This window comes from Cyprinodon tularosa, unplaced genomic scaffold (genome assembly GCF_016077235.1).
Source record: "Cyprinodon tularosa strain WSP-4 unplaced genomic scaffold, ASM1607723v1 ctg1020, whole genome shotgun sequence".
Taxonomy (NCBI): Eukaryota; Metazoa; Chordata; class Actinopteri; order Cyprinodontiformes; family Cyprinodontidae; genus Cyprinodon; species Cyprinodon tularosa.
The window spans coordinates 138887-165942 of NW_024037806.1; the positions used below are offsets into that span (position 1 = coordinate 138887).

General features: G+C 38.5%; 1 protein-coding gene across 1 annotated transcript; it reads left to right on the plus strand.

Moving 5' to 3' along the window:
• Positions 1-6540: 6540 nt before the first annotated feature.
• figla (folliculogenesis specific bHLH transcription factor) lies at positions 6541-26693 on the plus strand. Its single transcript, XM_038279882.1, has 5 exons — positions 6541-6820; positions 15354-15500; positions 15596-15685; positions 19539-19688; positions 26663-26693. Exons 1-5 carry the CDS (start codon positions 6635-6637, stop codon positions 26672-26674), a joined length of 585 nt encoding a protein of 194 aa, XP_038135810.1. The 5' UTR covers positions 6541-6634; the 3' UTR covers positions 26675-26693.
• Positions 26694-27056: the final 363 nt, after the last annotated feature.

A 27056-nucleotide genomic window follows, 5' to 3' on the forward strand; every position in this document is an offset into this window, starting at 1 on the left:
GAGGGAAAAAAAAAAACAGAGTACACCCCAAAGTGTCACACTTATCCAGAGTCTAAGGCAGGTAAAGTCATTGTTGGTTTGAAAACAATCCCCCATTAAACTTTTAACTTTTAGAAAAATAACTAATAATTTAAAAATAACTGCAGTCTATCCACTGTTATTATCCAATGACTAAAATATTAATAAAAAGCTTGACACTAAATAGAGCTAATACACTTCATGTTGGGATCTGGAGGTCTGTCCACTTTCTCCACCAGAGGGCGTACGAGATCTCCTGAAGCCGGAGCTGATTGCACCACCTGTCGCTCGTCTGCTCATCAGGAGATCAGTATTTAAGGAGGCAGAGGACTTCTCTCCAGCGCCAGAGTATTTGCCAGTAACGGTTAGCAAGCCTGAGCCAACCAGCCTGTCTGAACCTCTGACTCCCTGATAACCTCTGCCAGTTATCTGCCTGTCCGTTCTCTGAAGATTCCTGAAGAATTATTCCTGTCAAAGTTCTGCCTGCCCGCTCTCAGAAGATTCTGGAAGGAAACTATTAAATTTATTAAAAACTAAAAATAATAATTTTTCTTCAACAAAACTCAGATCTGTTATCTGCCAACACTCAAATTAAGCTCTGCCTCTACCAAGCCCTCAGCCTGCCGACAGCCTCTGGACCCTCAAGGTTCCCCCCCTCTACCGATTGCTCACTTTCAACCTGCAAATTACCTGGACCTCCACTAACTCCTCTGTCCCCCTCTGCAGTGAACCCACTCGTGACCAGTCCTGGACCTGATAACTCTGTGTGCTTTTCAGAACCCACTCGTGACCAGACGAGTTCCCCTCTGGATCTGTTCATTTTTTGTGTTCAAACACTTCAATAAACCTTTGAACTTTTCTCCTGCCTCTGAGTGTTCTGCATGTGGGTTAGCACCTTAAGCCAAACATGACACTTCATGTAGTTTCTCTAAAGAGTTTTTTCTTAAGAGGTCTTGAAGGACGTGCTCTATTAATACCATAGCCATCATTTATGGAAAGACTTCAGTATTATAAATGAATTAATATTCTACTTGAATGTACATTTTATTTCATGTATCTATTAACTCTGGGCCATCATAGCTATCTACAGCAACCATTTTAAAAGCTCTCGGGTCCCATTTAGTCCTGCAGCCGTAAGAATAAGGCTGAACGGAAAAAAATATACAGCCTAAGGTCAGACTATTGCTAAATGCTACTAAAATCATTTCATTCTAATTTACTCCAGTTTGTATTTTATAACGTAGCCGTAGTGATTTAACCAAAGCACTTTCATTTTCATGAAAAGTATTTATCCATTTGCAGATTTCTTCTGTTTTTGTTAAATGTTTTTTTTAGAAGTAGGTAAAATTTATTTACTTTCACATGATAAAAAGACAAAGAGGTGATGACACAAAAGGTACGTGTGTCCGGATGTGTGCATGTCAGTGCATATGTGTGGCTATTGTATTATTCTGTAGTTATGGCTAACAGCCTTGACTACCTCCAGCTGCTGTACATCAAAGTAGTCAGTTCTGTTTCCATGTTGTGATGGTAAAGTGACTCTTGATTATACTGTCATGAATAGATACATGAAATGACATACTTCTTGCTAAGTGACCATGTCTCACACTTGTGTTCCTCCTCTTTCAGGTCTTGAATACTCACGTCTACCCGAACCTTCTTCACACATCTTCCTCCATAAAGTGATTCTTTGGTCTTCATCCTCTTCGAACATCTTAAGCCAACTTTTTCTCCCTTTGTATGTCTCTTGTTTCCACCCTGTTTACTTCTACCAGCGTCAGATCTGGACCATCACCTTTAAAAATACAGTAAAAATAAACACTGGTTCTGTTATCTATCGTATTTTCTATAGCTTACTTCCTTGTTTCAGTGCTCCAAAGAATCCCTTTTAAAACGTGTAAATATATATTACTTATGTGTAAAATTTATTATTTTAACTTTTTATCTGAGTCGGAAGTTTGCGTCTGAGTTTATCCTCCAAAATCCCAGTACAGGACCTTAAAAAGCGCTGAGGAATTTGAAATTATCTCTGTAAACTGACAGATAACTTGACTAGAAAGATTTTTAAAGGAGCTGCAGTGGTGTAAAAGGGTGTTTATACTGTCCCTGATGTCTTATTTTGTTGCATATATATCACATCTAAAAGTTTGAAGACATCTAACAAATTAAAATAATAGAAAAACAGACATAAGACATAAGACAACAAAATATGACTTTTAAAAGAGGGCTTTTATTATTAACGGAGGGGAAAACAAACCACGTGCCCCTGTGTGAAAAAGTGATTTCTCTTTAAACCTAATAACTGGTTTGACTCCGTTAGCAGCATAAACTACAGTGAAAGGTTTGCAAAAACTTGCAATGGGTCTTTCACAGCATTGTGGGAATCTTGCTCCACTTATCTTTTACTGGATTGGTGAGAGTCTTCTAGCGAGCATCCTGATCAGTTCTGCCTCTGGACCTCTGAGCCTTCCTGTTCCAGTTCTGATCTGTTTGCCTGAACGTTCCTCAGACTCCTGGTGGATTCAGCCTGTTTTCAGAACCTGGATCTGCTTCCTGACACCGACCTGGCTTTCCCTTCCCTTCGGTGCTATATAAGTAAACTGAATAGAATTATAACTCATTAATGGAATTAGAGTTTTCTTTGGCTACCAACATCTCCATTTGGCTTTAACCATGACACGCCATGTGGCTATCAATACACACACAAACAGGGAGGCCAGTAAGAAAGTGAGTCACTACCAGTTATTCACTATCATTGGTCAGTCAGGTTGATTAAGTAATACGTCTGGCGTGTTGGTTAATCAGCAGACAACTGCAATTTATATGTAGAATATGACCATCCATAAAATCTCCTCACATTGGCAGATCATCTACACATTCTAATCCTTCATGATCTAATATTGTCATATTGAACACTCCACTAATATTTTCATATCGAACACCCCTACTTTTGAGAACTGACTGATATAAATTACATACAGGTGCTGGTCATAAAATTAGAATATCATGAAAAAGTAGATTGATTTCAGTAATTCCATTTAAAAAGTGAAACTTGTATATTATATTCATACATTACATACAAACTCATATATTTCAGATGTTTATTTTGTTTAATTTTGATGATTACAAATGACAACAAATGAAAATCTCAAATTCATCATATCAGAAAATTAGAATATTGTGAAAAGGTTCAAAATTGATGGCCCCTGGTGCCACACTCTAATCAGCTAATTAACTCAAACCACCTGCAAAAGCCTTTAAATGGTCTTTCAGTCTAGTTCTATAGGCTACACAATCATGGGGAAGACTGCTGACTTGACAGTTGTCCAAAAGACGACCATCGACACCTTGCACAAGGAGGGCAAGACACAAAAGGTCATCGCTAAAGAGGCTGGCTGTTCACAGAGCTCAGTGTCCAAGCACATTAATAGAGAGGCGAAGGGAAGGAAAAGATGTGGTCGAAAAGTGTACAAGCAAGAGAGATAACCGCACCCTGGAGAGGATTGTGAAACAAAACCCCTTCAAAAATGTGGGGGAGATTCACAAAGAGTGGACTGCAGCTGGAGTGAGTGCTTCAAGAACCACCACACACAGACGTATGAAAGACATGGGTTTCTGCTGTCGCATTCCTTGTGTCAAGCCACTCTTGAACCACAGACAGCGTCAGAAGCGTCTAAAGAGAAACAGGACTGGACTGCTGGTGAGTGGTCCAAAGTCATGTTCTCTGATGAAAGTAAATTTTGCATTTCCTTTGGAAATCAAGGTCCCAGAGTCTGGAGGAAAAGAAGAGAGGCACTTCATCCACGTTGCTTGAAGTCCAGTGTAAAGTTTCCACAGTCAGTGATGGTTTGGGGTGCCATGTCATCTGCTGGTGTTGGTCCATTGTGTTTTCTGAGGTCCAGGGTCAACGCAGCCACATACCAGGAAGTTTTAGAGCACTTCATGCTTCCTGCAGCTGACCAACTTTTTGGAGATGCAGATTTCATTTTCCAACAGGACTTGGCACCTGCACACAGTGCCAAAGCTACCAGTACCTGGTTGAAGGACCATGGTATCCCTGTTCTTAATTGGCCAGCAAACTCTCCTGACCTTAACCCCATAGAAAATCTATGGGGTATTGTGAAGAAGAAGATGCAATACACCAGACCCAACAATTCAGAAGAGCTAAAAGCCACTATTAGAGCAACCTGGGCTATCATAACACCTGAGCAGTGCCACAGACTGATCGACTCCATGCCACGCCGCATTGCTGCAGTAATACAGGCCAAAGGAGGCCCAACTAAATACTGAGTGCTGTACATGCTCATACTTTTCATGTTCATACTTTTCAGTTGGCCAACATTTCTATAAATCCTTTGTTTTTATTGGTCTTCAGTAATATTCTAATTTTCTGATATGATGAATTTGAGATTTTCATTTGTTGTCATTTGTAATCATCAAAATTAAACAAAATAAACATCTGAAATATATGAGTTTGTATGTAATGTATGAATATAATATACAAGTTTCACTTTTTAAATGGAATTACTGAAATCAATCTACTTTTTCATGATATTCTAATTTTATGACCAGCACCTGTACATTGGCTGAGAGATGGAAAACCCATCAGACAGAGATGACATAAATGACCTCATCAACTTCTCTTAAACCAAGATCTGAGTTCTATCTAGATCTTTGGCTATCTCTGAGGAGGGCCCAAATATTCCAGGATGAGTAATATTTGATGATTCATTCAAAATAAAAATAAACATAGACATTCTTTATCTTCAGAATATTTGTCACAATTACAGTATTTTTTTAATCCATATTTGATAATAAAATGCCCTATCACATTTTATTCACACTCTTTAGTAAATGGAAAAACTGTATAGTATATTGATGTGCATAATTAACCACAGTGTTTTTGTTATCAAGTAATTGGTAATACATGAAAAATGGTTTGAATATTCCACCTGAGAGTATTATGTTGCCACCATTTATATTAGAGGGAAATAAATAGGTAGGGGTGGCCACAGGGGTGGCCAATGATTGGCTGAGGATGGCCATGGCCACCCCTGGCCCCCCATCTAGCTCCGCCCCTGCGCGATTATATCTAAATATCAACACTTTAATAGTCTAATTAAATCAGAGGTTTGGTCGTTTAATTAGTGCTCTAAAGTTGTTAGATTTTATTATTTCCAATACATAATTAAAATAGTATGAACAATTTATTCAAATGAATAGGGCATGTCACGACTGGGACGACAGATTACTGAAATATTTTTGCATTTCCCATTAAACATGTCAGGGGAAAAAATGAATTTTTAAATTCTTTTGATTTTTTTTTTTAATTATGACTTCCGCTACTTATTAATTCTTATTGAAAATACAGCTCAGAACCTTATCTTACCTTACCTTAAATTGTGTTGTTTTTACCTGTAGTCTACTATAATATTAAAACCGGCATAATTAATGGATAAGTTATTTTGCAGCTGTCCGACCAAAGATAAGTAAATCTGTTTTTTTGTATTTTTTTAGTAAATGTGCTGGCGTTAAAGGAATAGTACACCCAAAACATGATTAGCCTTCATTTTCTACTCACCCCCATGCTGAACAACACTCTGGAGTACTTTTTTGATATCTCAAATGCATCTGGAGATCTGGGAGACTTCTTGCTGTCTGCTGACATTCAAATAATGGAGGTCTATGGCGCCCGAGACAGAAAGGTCCACAAAAGTCCACAAAAACTTGTCAATATTCCTCCATACTGCTCGTCCAATGTAATCCAAGTGTCCTGAGTGGGTAGCATCCAGAATTTACTCGAAACGAAGTCATTTAGAACGTTTTAGAGCCTAAACAGTAGTGTATAGGATTTCCTAATAGCGCCCCCATGCGCGCTCACGATTCTACGGAAGCCGGCAGACCAAACCAGCGCATTCAGCTCGGCAAAGAACTCATGCTCTTCCTCAACACTGAAGTCCTCAGACATTTTTCTTTCGTTGTTTCTTTCTTTGCACAGGTAAACAGCACATTTCTTCTTCTACGCTTGCATTATCGGCAGACCAGACGCTGAATGCGCACTTCCTTCCGGTTTGGTCTGCCGGCTTCCGTAGAATCGTGAGCGCGCATGGGGGCGCTATTAGGAAATCCTATACACTACTGTTTATGCTCTAAAAACATTCTAAATGACTTCGTTTCGAGTAAATTCTGGATGCTACCCACTCAGGACACTTGGATTACATTGGACGAGCAGTATGGAGGAATATTGACACGTTTTTGTGGACTTTTATGGACCTTTCTGTCTCGAGCGCCATGGACCTCCATTATTTGAATGTCAGCAGACAGCAAGAAGCCTCCCAGATCTCCAGATGCATTTGAGATATCAAAAAAGTACTCCAGAGTGTTGTTCAGCATGGAGGTGAGTAGAAAATGAAGGCTAATCATGTTTTGGGTGTACTATTCCTTTAAAGGAAAGGCAGTGGGCTCTGTTAATTAACGTCTCGCAGCTCAGGTGTGTTTCTCCGCTCAGGCGCTCGTCAGGTATTTAGCTGAAGTTTGACCGCAGACTGACATATAGGAAGAGGAAGACAAACTATATATAGATATATAAATATTTGTCTTCGGTGAATGTGGTAAAATGAAAGTTCCAGAAGCAGAACGAATGAGTGATATTCTGAAGCGGCTGACCGGTGAGTCTGCTCTGCCTCTCTACTGCAGCATCGAAAAGTTCAGACGAGCAAGAGATGGACTCTACTTTGTTGCAGAAGATTTTAGCCAAACCGTCAAGAAAAGAGAGTTGGTCAACGCGAAGGAGCGACTGAGAGTGAGTATCACTTAAATGTGTTCTACTTATTTCCCTAAGAAAGTGACAAATATGCAGAGGTGTCCGAAAAGTTTTTACTCAAGTAGAGTATAAATAACCAACATTTCTACCCATGTAAAGTAACGAAGTATTTACTTTGTTGCTTTTTATTCATACTTCTTCTTAATAAGCAAAGTATAAACAGAAGTACTTGTTAATTGAGTAGAATTTTTGGTCATTTAATCTCTACTTGTGTAATAATTTTTCAGTCTACTTTTTTTTACTTTTACTCCTTACATTGTTTTGCAATTATCTCTAGTTTCTACTCTTTACATTTTTAAAAAGTAAGCTTGTTACTCATTTTAATCACAATTTCTCACATTTGTGTGGAAATAAAACTAGTATAAATTGCTATCTGGACAAAAATCGATGGTGATTGGACGAGAAGAGTAATAATCTTCTGATAATCTGCTGGTTTATACCGGAGGTCTTCAACAGGGGGTCCGCGACCCCTAAGGGTGCTCAGAGGTACTGCATGGGGCTCGCGTGAGTTTTGGTTGATTAAACTATATATATATATATATATATATATATATATTTACCCTTGCATTTTTTTCCTACTAATTGAAATGTCTTTAAATACACATTAACATGAATTCAACACACTGTAGTAAACAGATAAATAGAGGAAGATGTCTTTCAGTCATCAATGCACACGTTCAGTGACACAGGAGCTCTTTCAAGCTGGGCACCGTTTCATTCACAACACCTGTCCCATCAACCAGTAATCCAAATCAGAAATACTTTAATAAAAGGGGAGCAATTACTTTTGCTACAAGACTCCATTTGTAATAGAGTGACTATAGGAACAGTTGGATAACACAATTTCATACCATATATATAATTAGGGGGTCCCCGCTCCAGCTCGCCATTAGTTTGGGGGTCCTTGGCCTGGATAACATTGAAGACACCTGGTTTATATGCTGTTCGTCGGATTGGGCCTTTAGACGTTTCACGTTTGCTTTAAACTTCGGCATCAAAGAGGTGGAAAATAGCCAGGCGGACTGTCCCTGCCGAGCAACACCTAGATGGTTGTTGGCCAAGAACCAGACATTTATACACCTGTGGCCGTACCTAGAATGATTTAAAATAGATGGATTCAAAAGTATCTCCTATCAATGTGCTGCAAGCTCTGTGCACCAAAGTACCACGAGCTATTGGCATTTAAAAACTCACCGTCTAATTTGAAACTGTATTTTGAAGTAAGTCTTGTTCTATTTTTTTTCTGTCCATTATTAATAACATTTTGTAGTAGAGTCTACTAATGGATTATCATTGATGGCAAGTATGCTAAGATTTTATTTCTATAGTGCCAATTCACAACACAGTTCATCTCAAGGCAATTTACAGTTCACCAGATCATACAGTCAAATTGATTAAAAGTTTTCCATCTGAGAAAAACCAGTTGATTACATCGACTCATTGACTCCAATGCAATCCCTCACACTAAGCATGCCTGTAGCGACAGTGGAGAGGGAAAAACTCTTAACAGGAAGAACCCTCAAGCAGAAGGTTATGCTTTAGCTTTGCAAGTTTTTATTTCAGTTTATAAGTACTTTGTAGGTATAAGTACTTTGTATAAAAAACTTTGTTCACCTGTCACTTTTTGTCTTGGGGTCTCGATAATCAGAAATAAAAAGTCCAATGTTCATCATTGCTATCCCACTCATGTGTGGGATGGAGGGGTGGATTCAGGAAATTTGGGGCCCTAGGCAAAAACAGGCATGGGGCCCTCTGAATTGAGAAGATGGCACATAAAACAGACCCATTATACAGATACAGAAATTTTTATAGAATAGACATACATTATTTGTTCTAAGTGTTGTCCGTCTCTTGTCCCTTATTGGTTTTTCTCAGTTTTGTATTGAATGACTTTTCATGCTGTCTCAAAGGGACTGAAAGATTTTTTCCAATCACTAAGCTCACTTAGCCAATTGCTCCTTCCTGTGTTTCCAAAAAGGCGACAGCAAAAGTAAATGACACATTTCTTCTTTTCACTGTAGACAAGCCATAATCTGCTTATCTGTTCTCCATTTTTCATTTGGATGAAATTATAGCTGCATTAATCATGACAGCAGAAAAGATGGAGGAGAGAAGGAGGTGGGGTTTCAAATCTACTTGCTCTGGAGAGCAGAGTTCAGTTCTTTTGTCATTGCCAAAGTCAGAAAAAGGTTGCTACTGTAGATTTGGTGCTAGGCGCTTTTTTAAAAACAAAAGTGCTAGAGGGGTCTGAAAAGTCGCTAAATATAGCGTCAAAAGCTCCAAGTTGGCAACACTGCTCTTAGCACAGTTTGTTTTCAAATGGTTTGCTGCTGTCTGTTCGGATCTTTCTGAACATGTGCAGCAAATGGACTGATCCACTGTTCTGGACACTAAAGGGGGGGGGGGGCACTTAATATTATAAGCATTCTGATGGCATTTTAGCAAAGGATTTTTATCAAAAACATAATGTGCATAAATAAGATAAGTAATAGAAGTTTTAACTATACATGTAAACAGGGTTTTATGGGGCACCCAGGAACTTGGGGGCCCCAGGCAACTGCCTAGAATTTCCTAATGGTAAATTAGTTAATTGTTTCTAGACACTCAAGGTCACTTTACAAAAAAAAAAAGTGCAATATTGTCAAATATTTTATTATAAACATATTACTTTAAGTGAAGAGGGCAGGTCTTCAATATATCTTTAATGTAGACCAGCTTCAAACACAACAAGTAATTCACCTGAAACACAAACTTGTATGTCCAATGACTCAAAGTAATAGCTAATGCTGAAACTGACATCAGTTAGTGTGCAAACACAATTTATTGCTTTGAGCAGTAATTTCAAATAGGGCTGGGCGATATAGAAAAAAAGCTTATCGATAAAAAAAAATGCATATTGATCGATATCGATAATTATTGAAAAGATTTGAAACCATATTTTATGTGCAGGTCTGCCTGAACTTTTTATAATATTGCTAAATGATTTAATTTTAATAAAAAACACAAACACAGACTTCGAATTAAATCTTTATTTAACCAACTTTTTTAACCATAACAGAATTGTTTTAAAGAAAAATAACTTAAGAGACCTGAGTTATTAAATACTGACAAAGAATAAACTAAATTGACCAGAAAAGTGACCAAAATAAATATAACAAATAAATAAATGCCCCCCCACCGCCGCCGCTGCCCCCGTTTCCTGCTTTAACCTGAGTTATTACTTTGAAGTTTCTGGCCCCTCAGCATTTTTATCTCAATTGTTAGAACTACGTGGGAAACTGCCCAGAACTGAAAATATATATATATATTTTCCGAAGATTCCTCGGAGGCGAGCCGCGCCGGGGCCTACACAGCTCGTACTCCTGCGGCTGTGAGCGGCTGAGATGATAAAAAAAAAGTTGGTTTCGTTATCAGACTGGTTTTCACTGGTTCCCGACACATTTTCCAGATGACATTGGTTTGTTTTTGGTCCGACTTGCCATGAGCGAAATACTGCCAGACTGCCGAACTACAAAAACCTTTCTTTGAAACAATTTCCTCCGCCTCTCCTTGCTGCACAGATTCATGTGCTCTGTGTTGTGGTTTGAGAGGGCGGCGCTTGGTGACGGAGTGCCTGGGTCCGCGATTGTGATTGGTTGGGAGGAAGCAGTGACTAGCATAAATCTACATGCTAGGCTACAATGAGAAGGAAGGAAAACTGCGTTTCTTTTTTATCGAACTTTTATCGACCCTCTTTTTTTCTATTGCGCCACACGTCTATCGATCGATATATATCGTTATTGAATTATCGCCCAGCCCTAATTTCAAAGTACTCCCAAATGGGAGAGGTCTTCCTTTCTTTTGCTGGGCCCATTTTTCTCTCAGATAATTCTGTTATGATACACTCAGAGGCTATCTATGCTGATGTGCTAACAAACTACTTACAACAATCCACAGAATGGCATGCTTCATTGTGCTTTTATTTTGAAATCTAACACTCAAAATGAAGTAGTGACATGATGACAGTAATGTGAGGCATAGTTTATCGGTTGGTTGGTTTTCCGCAAGAAGACACAAGCATCGAAACAGGGCTTCATTAGGCCCCTGTCACACTGTGATGATTAAGCCAGTGTATGCCTGATGTCCCAGAATCGTATAAAACGCTGGCATGCGCTGAACTTTCTATGTATTTTATTTTATTTTTTCCAATTTTGGGTGTAGACATGGAGTATTCGTAACAAGTCCAGAACTTATGTCAAACGACAGCCTAACTTATGCATAACACACGGCAGCGCAATGCCCATGAAATATAGCAAGCCAGTGTCCTGAGGGGGGGCAGCGTTGTGCCCTAGCCTGCATAAAAAGATTTCTTTAATCGTGGTATTAACCTAGATGTTTACCACCCACCCAAAAAAAATAATAAATAAGAAAACAGAAGGTTTGCAGTTGGCACAGATTCAGCGTCATGTCTGCTTGGAAGTTTGTTTGTCAAATTGGTGAGACCATGCTGATGTTGGAGGACAGCTTATGTGTATTCCCATCTCAGCCTTGCCTGATCCTCCATCTCTTGTGAAACGTCTGCTCACCATGAAGTCTTGAGAACTGACTGTTTCCTCTTGCGCAGCGCAATGGCACTGAAATGATGCAGTGAAAGCTGCTCCCCTCAGGCACATTGGAGGCGCCCCAGCCTGCATAAAAAGATGTCTTTGATTACAGTATTAACCTAGCTGCTGTTTAGCACACCCACCCCCCCAAAAAAAATGTTAATAAAAAGAAAAAAGGTTTGCGGTAACAGAAGATTCAGTGTCATGTCAGATTTGGACGTTTGTTGGTTGCGGCTGTGGGCTCGAACGCAGGGAGGTTCCATCACACTCACCCTCTTGCTCACCCTATGATGGGCATGAAGTCTGGAGGAGAACTGTTTCCCGTTTCCTCCTGTGAATCCTGTTTTATAGCAAAAACACTGCCAACATGCCATTATACAGGGGCTGTAAGTTAGAAACTCGTTCAGGGGCCGTCTGGAACAAGTCATTGATATACGTTAGAGATAAGTTCTTTATAAGTTATGCAAATTTTAAGTTCATAATTTTGAAGTTGCTACATATTGTTGGCTAAATATTTCGTTTGTTTTTTCCTTTACAGGTTTACTCCAGAGAAACTTTTGTTTCTCTCTGACTATGCAAAAACAATGAGCCCACTTGCAAAGGCAGTAGATTCAGGGAGGCACCAGAGTCTAGTTAGGATGGTTGGTTCCCACCATAACTCTACCAATGACCAAACTTCAACAACTTCATGCCATTTCCAAATTCTGTTTGTCATTGATTGACGCACTTCTTTCAGACCTTGAAAAAAATGTTGGCAGATGCTTGCAGATTCAGAGCTGATGGCTGCAGCCATTCTAGTTACCAAATTCAAGATCTGCTAGACGAGGAATGAAAATGCCATTAATTAAACTTGGTGTCTTAAATGTTATCTAGGGATGCAAGTTATGTATTAAAGGAATAGTACACCCAAAACATGATTAGCCTTCATTTTCTACTCACCCCCATGCTGAACAACACTCTGGAGTACTTTTTTGATATCTCAAATGCATCTGGAGATCTGGGAGGCTTCTTGCTGTCTGCTGACATTCAAATAATGGAGGTCTATGGTGCCCGAGGCAGAAAGGTCCACAAAAAACGTGTCAATATTCCTCCATACTGCTCGTCCAATGTATTCCAAGTGTCCTGAGTGGGTAGCGTCCATAATTTACTCGAAACGAAGTCATTTAGAATGTTTTTAGAGCATAAACAGTAGTGTATAGGATTTCCTAAAAGCGCGTTCACGAGTCTACGGAAACCGCGGCAGACCAAACCAGACGAAAGTGCGCATAATCAGACAACATTCTTTCTCATTGTATGGGAGTCCTTCATACATTTTTTGGCAAACTCTCTGTAGGCTTTCATGTCTTGCATTGAGGAGAGGCTTCCATCAGGCCACTCTGCCATAAAGCCCTGACTGGTGGAGGGCTGCAGTGAAAGTTGACTTTGTGGAACGTTCTCATCTCCATACTGCATCTCTGGAGCTCAGTCACAGTGGTCTTTAGGTTCATCTTTACCTCTTCTTCCACGATTGCTTAGTTTGGCTGGAAGGCCAGATGTAGGAAGAGTTCTGGTCGTCCCAAAACCTCTTACATTTAAGGATTATGGAGGCCACTGTGCTCTTAGGAAGCTTGAATGCTGCAGAAATTCTTTAACCTTGGCGAGACAGTTGCCTTGCCAGAATTGTCTCTGAGCTCCTTTCAGCAGTTCCTTCAACCTCATGATTCTTGTTGCTGACATGCACTGTGAGCTGTAAGGTCTACATTGACAGGTGTGTGCCTTTCCTAATCAAGTCCAATCAGTTTAATTAAACAGGACTGGACTCCAATAAAGAGCGCAGAACCATCTTAAGGAGGATCTGAAGAATTGGACAGCATGTGACTTAAATAAGTGTTACAGCAAAACCATTTGATATCAAAAGACCATTTGATATGACATTTTTTTTTTTTTTTTGCAAAGATTCAGTATTTTTCTGTCAAGATGGGGTGCTGATTGTACATTAATGAAATAAAAAAATTACTTTTTTGATTTTTAAAAAATAGTTGCAATGAACAGTGAAATATATAAAGGGCTCTGAATACTTTCCGTACCCACTGTAAGTAAGAAAAAGGTATGTATATGTATTTTATATAAAGTTGTCAAAGGTTATGTAGTTTATCTTAATAGAATAAGATAAAGGATATGTGTTGTACTTCATGTGTATGAAATGCTACCTTCCTGATTATGAAACAAAGATGCTGCTGCTTTATGCTCCGCTGTAGTTTCATATATACAGGTGCTGGTCATAAAATTAGAATATCATGAAAAAGTAGATTGATTTCAGTAATTCCATTTAAAAAGTGAAACTTGTATATTATATTCATACATTACATACAAACTCATATATTTCAGATGTTTATTTTGTTTAATTTTGATGATTACAAATGACAACAAATGAAAATCTCAAATTCATCATATCAGAAAATTAGAATATTGTGAAAAGGTTCAAAATTGATGGCCCCTGGTGCCACACTCTAATCAGCTAATTAACTCAAACCACCTGCAAAAGCCTTTAAATGGTCTTTCAGTCTAGTTCTATAGGCTACACAATCATGGGGAAGACTGCTGACTTGACAGTTGTCCAAAAGACGACCATCGACACCTTGCACAAGGAGGGCAAGACACAAAAGGTCATCGCTAAAGAGGCTGGCTGTTCACAGAGCTCAGTGTCCAAGCACATTAATAGAGAGGCGAAGGGAAGGAAAAGATGTGGTCGAAAAAAGTGTACAAGCAAGAGAGATAACCGCACCCTGGAGAGGATTGTGAAACAAAACCCATTCAAAAATGTGGGGGAGATTCACAAAGAGTGGACTGCAGCTGGAGTGAGTGCTTCAAGAACCACCACACACAGACGTATGAAAGACATGGGTTTCTGCTGTCGCATTCCTTGTGTCAAGCCACTCTTGAACCACAGACAGCGTCAGAAGCGTCTTGCCTGGGCTAAAGAGAAACAGGACTGGACTGCTGGTGAGTGGTCCAAAGTCATGTTCTCTGATGAAAGTAAATTTTGCATTTCCTTTGGAAATCAAGGTCCCAGAGTCTGGAGGAAAAGAAGAGAGGCACTTCATCCACGTTGCTTGAAGTCCAGTGTAAAGTTTCCACAGTCAGTGATGGTTTGGGGTGCCATGTCATCTGCTGGTGTTGGTCCATTGTGTTTTGAGGTCCAGGGTCAACGCAGCCACATACCAGGAAGTTTTAGAGCACTTCATGCTTCCTGCAGCTGACCAACTTTTTGGAGATGCAGATTTCATTTTCCAACAGGACTTGGCACCTGCACACAGTGCCAAAGCTACCAGTACCTGGTTGAAGGACCATGGTATCCCTGTTCTTAATTGGCCAGCAAACTCTCCTGACCTTAACCCCATAGAAAATCTATGGGGTATTGTGAAGAAGAAGATGCAATACACCAGACCCAACAATTCAGAAGAGCTAAAAGCCACTATTAGAGCAACCTGGGCTATCATAACACCTGAGCAGTGCCACAGACTGATCGACTCCATGCCACGCCGCATTGCTGCAGTAATACAGGCCAAAGGAGGCCCAACTAAATACTGAGTGCTGTACATGCTCATACTTTTCATGTTCATACTTTTCAGTTGGCCAACATTTCTATAAATCCTTTGTTTTTATTGGTCTTCAGTAATATTCTAATTTTCTGATATGATTAATTTGGGATTTTCATTTGTTGTCATTTGTAATCATCAAAATTAAACAAAATAAACATCTGAAATATATGAGTTTGTATGTAATGTATGAATATAATATACAAGTTTCACTTTTTAAATGGAATTACTGAAATCAATCTACTTTTTCATGATATTCTAATTTTATGACCAGCACCTGTATGCTGCAGATTTAACAATGTTCTTGTAATGTTAGTTTTATGTGAATTTTGCATTCTTTTATTATTGCAGATCAGGAACCTAAATGCCATGTTCTCCCGTTTGAAACGAATGGTTCCACTGATGCGGCAAGACCGAAAGCCTAGTAAGGTGGACACACTTAAGGCAGCCACCGAATACATTCGGCTGCTGCTTGCTGTTTTGCGTGATACTGAAAGTGTGAGTACTCGAGTCAGTAACTCGTGTCATTCAGCAGACGTTTGTATCCAAGGACAGTCCTGTGATTGCTTTATGGTGATTTTTCTTTTTTCTAGAATGAAGACATTGAAACTGATTTTCTAAAGAATGCACTCGCCTATGGTCAAACTGAAGGCCTAAGCAATGACTTATGGAGGATGGATGATGTGAGTCTTTTAGTTTCAAACTTCTGGCTGGTAGTTGGAGCGTTAATTCTTTTTACCATGTTTATCAAAAGAAATTCTCTGTTTTGGGAAAAGTATTGGATTGAATGATGCAGCTCACCAAGGTTACAATTTTTATTTTATTTATTTCTCGAACATTCGTTTCCTTTCGCCCCTACCTGTGACCTATAAAGAAACTAGTGACCAGTTGTGAAACATCAGTTATTCTCATATTGGGATTCTTAAAGAGAGGCAGCAATCTGAGAAGTCGGAGGCATTAATTTTTATGTAAAACCACCTCAGAGGGTATCCAACAAACCTTCCTGACAGTGGATTGCCTTGCTAGTTTAGGTGAATCAGCTCAAAATGCCCCGCAGCTGTGAAATAATGAGGTATCCTGAAATGCAAAGCAAGTCACATGCTTTTCCCTAGTCATTGCTACGTTACAGAGCTTTATCAACTGACTTGACCAACATCTTTGTAAAGCTTTATTTTCTCTAACTAAAGCCACTCTAGCTGTTTGTTGCTTTAGCTACTGGTTCTACAAATGCTTCTGGACATCAGACACTTTGCAAATGTTCTAATTAGATATGAGCTGGATTTACTTTTATTTTTAAACTTTTTCAGCCTCCAGCCAAGCATTCAGGGTACTGCTTTACTGATCAGCTGAGGTGACAGGAGCTGATCAGTAGATCCCTTTTTTTCTACTGATGTTGCGCAATCTGTACCATTAATAGTGTAGGTAGGATTCACTCCTAAAGACTATCTGCAGAGAGCAGAGCATGAAGTGAACTTCAACTAGTGGGATTACTCCCAGCCTATCCAGTCCACCCAATCTGCAACCATGGCAATTGATAAGAAGAAGAATTTAACTTTAGTGATCTCATATTGGAGAAATTTACCTCTGCATTTAACCCATCCCCTTGGGGAACAGCTGGCTGCCACTGTGCGACGCCAGGGGAGAAATCGGCGGTTAAGGGTCTTGCTCAGGAACCCAGAGGCTTTGGGGATCGAACCAGGTACTTGCAACCTTCTGAGAGCACAAGCTCACTGCTCCGAACCACTAGGCCAACACGCCCCTACTTAGGATGACGATGCTGGTTATCAACATGGCTAACACAAACCAGCTTTTATTATGTATGTGAAACTGCATGTATAAAGGGGCATCTTATAGCTAGTAGACCAATCACAACCATGAGATCGGATGGGAGAGGGCTCTGAGGAATAAAAACTCATCTTACAGAAATAAAAAGAGGTAAATTATCTCAATAGGTAAACATGTTGGCGGAATCAAAGGGATGCCAAATGGCATGGCAAAGGTTTGCTGACTGACATCTAACAGACTGCATCCCTTTCTCTTTACTGCATATTAGTCACGTGCCCCTCGGGAGGGAAGAGAATTTGGGTGCAGACAAAACATACGTTAATCTGCATCATATTAAAGAATAGGTTCATCTTAATGAAATGATCCTCTTTGAGCTGTGTCAACATTAAACCCCCATTGGTACAGCTTCAGTGTAACATTAATCCTTATTTATACTGTTATAGCAAACATGAAAAATATATTGAACAAAAAGAAAAACTTTTTACCCACCCTGTGCTCAGTACCTCAGTCAGCAGTCCTTGTCCACATCATTTGACATCTAATTGTGTAAAATATGGTGCTCTTCTTTTTGCACTTATGGTAATGACTGTTCTGCTGGATTGGGTGGGCGGTTCATTCATCTCAAGCTCTGCTCTCTACCAGAGGCCTGGGAGCTTGAGGGTTGTTTGCAGTATCTTAGTCCTGAAATTTGCAGTTCTAAGGACAGCTGGGTTCTCAGTTTTTCCAGGTATCTGTCGGAACCACTTTTCCAGTGTGGGGCTTACTGTTCCGAGTGCTCTAATGACCACGGTCACTTACGTTGCCTTCACCTTTCAGGGTCTCTTTAGTTCTTCCCTGAGACCTTGGTATTTTTCCAATTTCTCATGTTCTTTTTTTTTTTTTTTCTGAAATTTTCATCATTTGGGTTGGCCATGGTCAATCACTACGACTGTCTCTTGCTGCTTATGAATGATCACGATCTCTGGCTGGTTGAGGCCAACCAACAGTTTGTCTGTTTGAATCTGGAAATTCTAGAGGGTCTTAGCTCTGTCCTTCTCCATCAATTCGGGAGGTGGCTTCCATTTTGACCTGGGGATCTCCAGTTTGAATTCTGCACAGATGTTTCTGTACACTATGCCAGCAAATTGGCTATATACTTCAATGTATTCCTTTCCTTCATTTCTGGCTTCCACTGTCTGAGACATTCACTCAGCGCTCCATCCATTGGGACCATCTTCCTGACCTATTCTTAGATCTTGGATGTGTCATCTTCAATGGTGGTGCTGATACTCACTAGGCCTCTGCCTTCTTCTTTACGCTTAGTGTATATCTATGGCTAGTGGATTTGGGGTGGAATCCACTGTGCATGGTTAATAGATTTTATGTTTAATATCAGTGGGCTGAATTTCCCTCTGGGGAAGCTTATACTCTCTGCAGAGTATTTAATTACTGGCAAAGGACTGCTGTTGACTTCCTGCACCTTGTTCTTACCATTGATTTGACATCTCAGAACTTGCCTTACTTGTAGGCATTTGACTGTTGCAGTTTTCATTGTAACCTTTTCGTGGTTGCCATTTGCCTGTGGTATTCCAAGCATGGATGAAATTTGATTTCAGAAGTGCGGGGGGGCAAGTATTTTTAACATATCTAACTTCAGTGTGTTTGACCATCTAATCAAAGAGCCGATTCAGTGGCTCATTAGATGTTTGTAAAGTGAGCTTCTCAGGAGTGATAGCCGTGACAGCCAATCACAAAGGCAAAAACGGGGGGCCAGTTAGGAGCTGCACTTTTCCTCTTGGTCCTACCGCTCAATGATTGTCTGTGTACTGTAGCGCAACATTGCTTTTGGACAGTAAAATGTGCAGAGGGCAACAACGGATGTTTGAAAAAGTGCAGCGCCCCCCCAAAAATTACGTCCATCAATACAAGGTATTTGTAGCTCTCTTCTATCTTTTCCATTCTCCCTTCTGGGAGTGTGATCCCCTCTCCTTGTCACCATCCGGCCACATTTCTCTGTAGACCCTGGTTTTGTGCATCAGTGAGTCAACGTCTCGTTCACTCTTAGCATACGGCTTTATGTTATCCATGTACAAGTCTGTTGAACATTACAGCTAGTTGGCCCATTTCTGATTCTGCACTGATGCCCAGTATTTATTTAGGTTTCATCTGTTTTTAGTTGACATTACCAGTAATAGTTTGTTTGAATAAATGCAAGAATTTGCATTATTGTCGAAGTTTGAGTACGAGAAAAATTACTTTGGTCTTTTAACATACACATTGTCACCTGTGAGGGGACCTATCCTGGAGCTTTTCCTCTATACCAGTTGCACTAACCCTTTTTCTGAAGCATTTTCTGCTGATTTTGGCCTATATAATGGTGTAAGGGAAAACTAGTACATAGATACAGGTTTTCTGATCTTTTTGCATAATTCTGTTATCAAAAAACAGAATCAGGTTGGTTAGTTTGGGGAGTTGAAACGTGTGTCCTCTGTTAATAGCATTCCACATAAAGCTTGCCATTTTGGTTTTAGTTGGTTTTCTGATCGTCAAACGAGTCAAAAACAGTAAAAATATTTTACACAACTCTAAAAAAAAAATTTTTTTTCTGTAACATTTTCTTCTAGGTCTGTTAATGTTTTTATTAGCTTATTATCCTCTGACCTTTATTTCCTATGAAGTCTTATATATTTTATACTATCAAAAATATTTTCAATTTTATATTATGAAATATTGTTACAATCTCCATTTTTTTATTTATGTTTTCCTTAAAAGCTGTTGAGCATGGACGAGCACCTGGAAGATGGATTCGCTGTGCCCTCAGAACAAACATCAGAGGAGGATGATATGCCAAGGCTGGTATTGCAACACTGTGTGATGCCTGCGTACCAGTTCATCATCCAAGTTGCACCTGATCAAGCCTCGGTATTTTCTTTTTGAAGTTTTCCAAGTTCATGTTTATACTGATTGTCAGATTGTTAGTAGACATGAGGAAGGACTGTTTTATATCTCTGTTAGATGGATCTGAAAGCATTTTTGGATCTAGTCTAGGCAGTTGAATTTTCATTAAATGTGTTTGTTTCATTTTGGTTATAAAACATCTGGTTAAAGCATGCATGTAAAAATGATCACCCCTTAGACTGAAAGGTCACCAAATAACAGAAACATCAGGGAAGATCAGGAATGTAGCTGAGGCTTTGGTGCTCTGGCGTGGGGGTGCTTACATCAAAATGGTTTATTTTCCTTTGAATATTTGAGTTTCTTGGTAACTGAGACTAATACTAAAAAAATGGATATGAAAAAGCAAGTGTGTGACCAGATAACATTAGAAAGTTGTGCTCTTTTGGAGGTTTCTGTTGTAAGGCTGCAGCTGAATGATATTCTGGTCTCTGTCAAGAGGTGAAGGCTCTCTGCCAGCAAAGTGTGGAAAAGGACAACATGATTGCCTACTTGGAGAGAAATTTCAGTGGTAAAGATAATTGCCATGTTGTCATTTTGAACTTTTAAGATATTGAAGAAAATTCTAATTGTTTTTTCAATGCATTGGTTAATCAAGTGACTCGACGCATAATGTCATAATAAGCAGACTTTTCTCTTGGCTGTAATTAATAGGAATTAGAGGTAGAAAGCTAGAGCTGACTACAGATTAGTAATGGTTCAAGGTTTTAATGATTGTTTCAATCACACAGGTTGTACTAATTAAACTGGTATGATGGATTATGCATCAGAGCCTGATGTGTTGGACAGTAATTCAACTTTGGAGAAGACTGGGGATGGAGATAATTAACCCAGAAAATTACTCATAGTGACATCTTCAAAACTTTTTATTTACACTGACCCAATACAACAAAACCTTTAAAAATGGATTATAAATTATCAATTATACATTTCAGTAGTTGAAGCTTGTGTACAATTGAAATACCATGTGGCCCAGTTCAATCAACCATTTACTATAATTAAAATATCAGACGTTGATTAGTAATGGAGGGAATGGACTTAGAGCAACAGGGTAATGAATTTTAATTATATGCATAGAGTGGTCAAGAATAGAGAGGGTGCTGTGGTCGATAAAAAAACCTCAAATATCTAAAGTGATTAAATGATTGATGAGGTGATTGTTGAAACTATAACAGTTGCAGTTTGTATTGAAAACAAAGGGAAAAAAATAAAAGGTAATGGTTAGCTGTTTCTACAGAACTGTAGGTTCTGATATAGATATTTTAAGATGCTGGTTTGAGGGGTTCTACAACCTGAAAGGTAAATATCCCGATACACCATAGATCCCAAAAAGATTATGATAAAAAAAAAGCAAAACACCCTATATAGAGAATTCATGAAGTAACAACTGCAAATATAAATTATATTACTCTATTCATGCCAAGGAAAATATATTTTAAGGCAATGAAAATTTTAAAAAAGTCAAAAGGCATGAAAAACAGTTTTTCAATTTTGACATGGAAAATGTTTCCTCAACAAAATCCCAGATTGTACATCAAAAAGTATGCAAAATAACCCAAATTCAGTTTAGTTATATATTCTCAATTCCCAATTCATGCCATCTGAAGGCACTTTACAGAAATGATTCAACCAGACCATACAGTCAGACTGATTCAAAGTTTTCTAAGGAAAAGCAGTTTATTGCATTGACTCGATGGTGATGAGTCGATGCCAGTTAAATTGCTTGTCTGACGTCATCATCGGACATGCTCAGAACAGTCCGGCAATATATGGTTAAATTCTGTTCAGCTGCATTTTAGTTGTTTGTGAACTATACCATAATTTTAAAATGAAATTAAACCCTAAATCTCAAAAAAGACTAGATTTATATTTAAATCCAAACCTGAAAAGTGCCTTGTCAGTGTGCACACAACAAATTATGTTGGGTTTTCAAATAAAGCTGCTTAATATCTCGGCTCAGCAAACTGCTGACCTCATTGCAGGTCCTCATCTTTGTTGTGGCTGTTCTGGTAGAATGTAGATTATATTCATTTTATTAATGGTACTCTAACTATGGAGGACCAATTCTGAGATAATAAAATGAGGAAATGTATTTTTGTTCAACTCCACGAGGTGTTTTTTTTTCTCCCCCATATCAATGAGAGACATCCTATTTTATAAATCTCTGGATTTAAAGGTTATTTAGGAAGCATTACACATCACTATCTGAGTCTTTGGGTAGTTAGTCATTTCTGCTGATATCTATTTTTCTTCTTCTGAAAATAAAACAAGTAAAATATTAAAGGTTGCAATAAATAAAATGTTACGACAGAAGCAATTTAGGGACCTTCTTTTTCTATAGTTCTTTTTTGCAATTAAGTTTTCTGAAATTAAATTTTTCTTTTGTGCAGTTTTTTTGTATTGAGAATTCCCTTAATGTTGCATGTAGTTAGAGTTGGATTAATACAGATTAGTTCCCTTCAAATGGCCAATCCTTCAAAACAAAGATGGGCAGCTTTCATTTTCAATTCTCAAAAGATGAATTCTGGCAACAATAGGCAATCAGACGCATGTTTGATTCCAAAAGTGATCTGGCAGAAATACACTACAATTATGACTGGCAATCAGCACAAAGCATTTGATTGTTTAATATTTGAAACCTTTGCACTATCCTCACAAGTGGCTCATCATCTGATTGGATAATTTAGGACGAACAGCCTTAGATCAGACCATGATTGTTTTGTTTGCTCCCCCCACAGAGTTCACATTCTTACTATTATTCTGTTGACGGAGCTGTTCTCACACATGGAGTTTTATCTGTCGGTCGCCTTTTCACTACAGCTATTAAATTATGTTAGCATATCAGTAATATCTAAATGGTTTAGTATCTAAACATGTTGGGCCTTAACTGTGATATGTATATCAGCCCCATTTACAATGTTGCTGAATCGCACCACTTCTCAAGACTGAACTAAGTAGGAGGCATCTCAAAGCAAAAAGATTTTCAAGACTTTGACCCTAGCCATTTAAAAAAAGTTTGTTTTGTTCATTAGGTGATAAGAGCCACTTTCTCTTGAATCTGAGGTGGAATCATTGCGCTCTGTCTCACATTATCCCTCCGTGATCAGAAACTGGCCACTAGTTCAGAGTGCAGTTACACCTGCCTTAGGATAGCTGCCTTCTGGAGGAGGCCTTATTTATTCCGGGGGGGCACAACTTATAACTCAGATCACACTACTTTTTAAGGAGAATATTGAATATTGCTTGAGTTTGATGAAGGAAGCTTGTTAGAAGCTGAAATGTTGCCTTTATATTGATCCAGAAAACCGGTCTGGTTTTTGTTCCACCGCATATTATTAGACTATATTGATTCAACCATAAAGGCCATAACGGGGGGCCAGGATCCGTTCTACTGGGCCCCTGTTAGCCCCCGCATCCATCATAGCTAAATGGCCTTCAAGTTCTCAAATGTGTAGTTTACAATATTGACTGAAATGCTACTTATTTAAATTATACACATTTTTGAAGAAGATGAACAACATTTGATGTTGAGGCAAACATTTTGTTTAGCGTTTTGGTGCATTAACTATATTTTGGTTATTTTAATGATTTTGTTAATAGACAGCCTGAAAAACTAGTTTCTTCTGATCTAGTTCAGATTAGGTTAGCTTCATGTGTTCAAAACCCCCTGGGTGAAGAACTCTGCTCTTTTCCTGCGTAATACAGGTGCTGGTCATAAAATTAGAATATCATGAAAAAGTAGATTGATTTCAGTAATTCCATTTAAAAAGTGAAACTTGTATATTATATTCATACATTACATACAAACTCATATATTTCAGATGTTTATTTTGTTTAATTTTGATGATTACAAATGACAACAAATGAAAATCTCAAATTCATCATATCAGAAAATTAGAATATTACTGAAGACCAATAAAAACAAAGGATTTATAGAAATGTTGGCCAACTGAAAAGTATGAACATGAAAAGTATGAGCATGTACAGCACTCAGTATTTAGTTGGGCCTCCTTTGGCCTGTATTACTGCAGCAATGCGGCGTGGCATGGAGTCGATCAGTCTGTGGCACTGCTCAGGTGTTATGATAGCCCAGGTTGCTCTAATAGTGGCTTTTAGCTCTTCTGAATTGTTGGGTCTGGTGTATTGCATCTTCTTCTTCACAATACCCCATAGATTTTCTATGGGGTTAAGGTCAGGAGAGTTTGCTGGCCAATTAAGAACAGGGATACCATGGTCCTTCAACCAGGTACTGGTAGCTTTGGCACTGTGTGCAGGTGCCAAGTCCTGTTGGAAAATGAAATCTGCATCTCCAAAAAGTTGGTCAGCTGCAGGAAGCATGAAGTGCTCTAAAACTTCCTGGTATGTGGCTGCGTTGACCCTGGACCTCAGAAAACACAATGGACCAACACCAGCAGATGACATGGCACCCCAAACCATCACTGACTGTGGAAACTTTACACTGGACTTCAAGCAACGTGGATGAAGTGCCTCTCTTGTTTTCCTCCAGACTCTGGGACCTTGATTTCCAAAGGAAATGCAAAATTTACTTTCATCAGAGAACATGACTTTGGACCACTCACCAGCAGTCCAGTCCTGTTTCTCTTTAGACGCTTCTGACGCTGTCTGTGGTTCAAGAGTGGCTTGACACAAGGAATGCGACAGCAGAAACCCGTGTCTTTCATACGTCTGTGTGTGGTGGTTCTTGAAGCACTCACTCCAGCTGCAGTCCACTCTTTGTGAATCTCCCCCACATTTTTGAATGGGTTTTGTTTCACAATCCTCTCCAGGGTGCGGTTATCTCTCTTGCTTGTACACTTTTCGACCACATCTTTTCCTTCCCTTCGCCTCTCTATTAATGTGCTTGGACACTGAGCTCTGTGAACAGCCAGCCTCTTTAGCGATGACCTTTTGTGTCTTGCCCTCCTTGTGCAAGGTGTCGATGGTCGTCTTTTGGACAACTGTCAAGTCAGCAGTCTTCCCCATGATTGTGTAGCCTATAGAACTAGACTGAAAGACCATTTAAAGGCTTTTGCAGGTGGTTTGAGGTAATTAGCTGATTAGAGTGTGGCACCAGGGGCCATCAATTTTGAACCTTTTCACAATATTCTAATTTTCTGATATGATGAATTTGAGATTTTCATTTGTTGTCATTTGTAATCATCAAAATTAAACAAAATAAACATCTGAAATATATGAGTTTGTATGTAATGTATGAATATAATATACAAGTTTCACTTTTTAAATGGAATTACTGAAATCAATCTACTTTTTCATGATATTCTAATTTTATGACCAGCACCTGTATATATTGCTAAATGATATAAGCCATTTTCCTGATGGATATAAATGCATTCCTATGCTGCCACCTTGTGGTGAGCCCTCTATACTGCAACCTACACACCAGCACAAAGGATTACTGTTAAAACAGAATCATAAATGAAAGAATTCTTTATTTTGATGACAGAAACAATGAAATTCTTCTTAAATGTTAATTTATGTGTCAGGCCTGAAATTTCGAATAAACTTATCTAAATTAATTGGTCTTTTTATACCTTATTTATATTAAATTAAGTTATATTAAATTCAGCTAATTTGTCAGTATTGTTCTTTATTGAAATAAAATTATTTGTCATTCAGTCACTCCTTTAAGCCAAAAACCTTTTTAGAACATCGCAAGGGGTTCTTTGAGGACCCAGCCATTGAGCTCCAAAATCTAGGGTCTTCAGCTCCAATTAATAAGATCTACTGCCCTGCAACTTTTAGGGAAAGCCTACCAAGCCAACTGAATTTATTGATTCCTTTCAACATGCCTTACATTTTGGTAAAGGTCTAGTAATGAGCCACTCATTCGAAAAACCCAAAACATTGTCGTATGCACATTAAATGCATTTCTCTGTGCAATTAAGATTCTTACTTTGCTGTCCATAGTGGATACCAAAAGACTTGTGGGGGGGACAGAATACAATAGGCATGCTTTAACACAATATAATGTACAGAAATATAAAATGTTTGCTACATTAATTGCTTTTTGTGCAACTTTCAACAAGAATGATATTGTGCAACTAAGCATTTCATTTAGTGCAGGAATATACCTGATGGTTGGAGGGCAGTAGATCTTGAGCTTGGACCCCTGCTCTACATTGGCCGCTTTTTCTACTTCAATAATATTCCTCTCCTCCATTTACTTCTAGCCTGAAAATAGCTTTTAGTAGATTGGAAACTAGTTGGATGCTTGTTCTCTGTAACATTGTTTGGGTTTTCAGCCTAACTGGTTACCAGTTCATCAGATGTACAGAACAGCAAAACCAATAAAGCAAGGCTTTATACTTTTTTAGCTATTGGGCACCGTAATAAAACTAAACCAACATCTTAATTTAGATATGTTGAAGTGCAAAAAATTTACATTCAAAACACTGCCAAACAGAGGTTTTGTTACCCTACAACAACACACTAACCTAATACTCTCACTTTGGTTTGCTGGAATCTCAAGGCTGTAGAAATGACTCTATAACCCTTTCAGGCTAATGGCTCTTTGCATGATATCCACCTAGTGAGGATCTGTTGGTCTAACTCCGATTGTCTGACAGGTTCTATTTCACTGACTTTGAGAACAGGTGAGGCAAGAGAAAGTTAACATGTTGCATGTGTGTTAATTTTGCGTTTAATGCATCGTTTTTGGTCAATATTTGAATAACGACCGTTTGGTCGTTGCATTTCATATTTCACTAAATATGAAATGCAATTACTGCCCTTCCATCATGCAAGAAAGGTTTTAAATAAACATTTACTGACCTGAAGTCTGCTATAAAAAGTGCAAAATGAAGCTGTTAATATTCTAATATTTAAATTGTCTTTGGTAATAAAGAAATTTTGAATTGCATAATGGCATCTTGCCAAGCTTGTTGAATATGTATTTAAAATGTTTTTTATTTTTATTGTAGGAGCTGCTTTGAAGAAGTCATTAAGAAGAGAATTTATTTTGGTTTATTTTTTATTTATTTTCAACTTTTGTTTAAAAGTTTAATTACATGTAAAAGTTTTGTTGTACCAAAAATGTCTAACATTTAAGCTGTATCAAAAACTAAAAATGTTGATTGGAAAATGGCAATACTTATACTGCATAATAAATTCCTTAGAACAAATTGTATGTTTTTTTTTTTTTTTTTTTTTTTTTTGGGTCTTTAATGGGGGGGTAATGCAAGGGATTTAAGAAAAGAATTCCAACACATGATTGAGGCCTCATGATCTTTTCACTTTTCAAAAACTTCAATAGTTACAAACTTTTCTGCCACAATTTTTGTGCTCTTCTCTACGTGACTGTTTATCATCATCCAG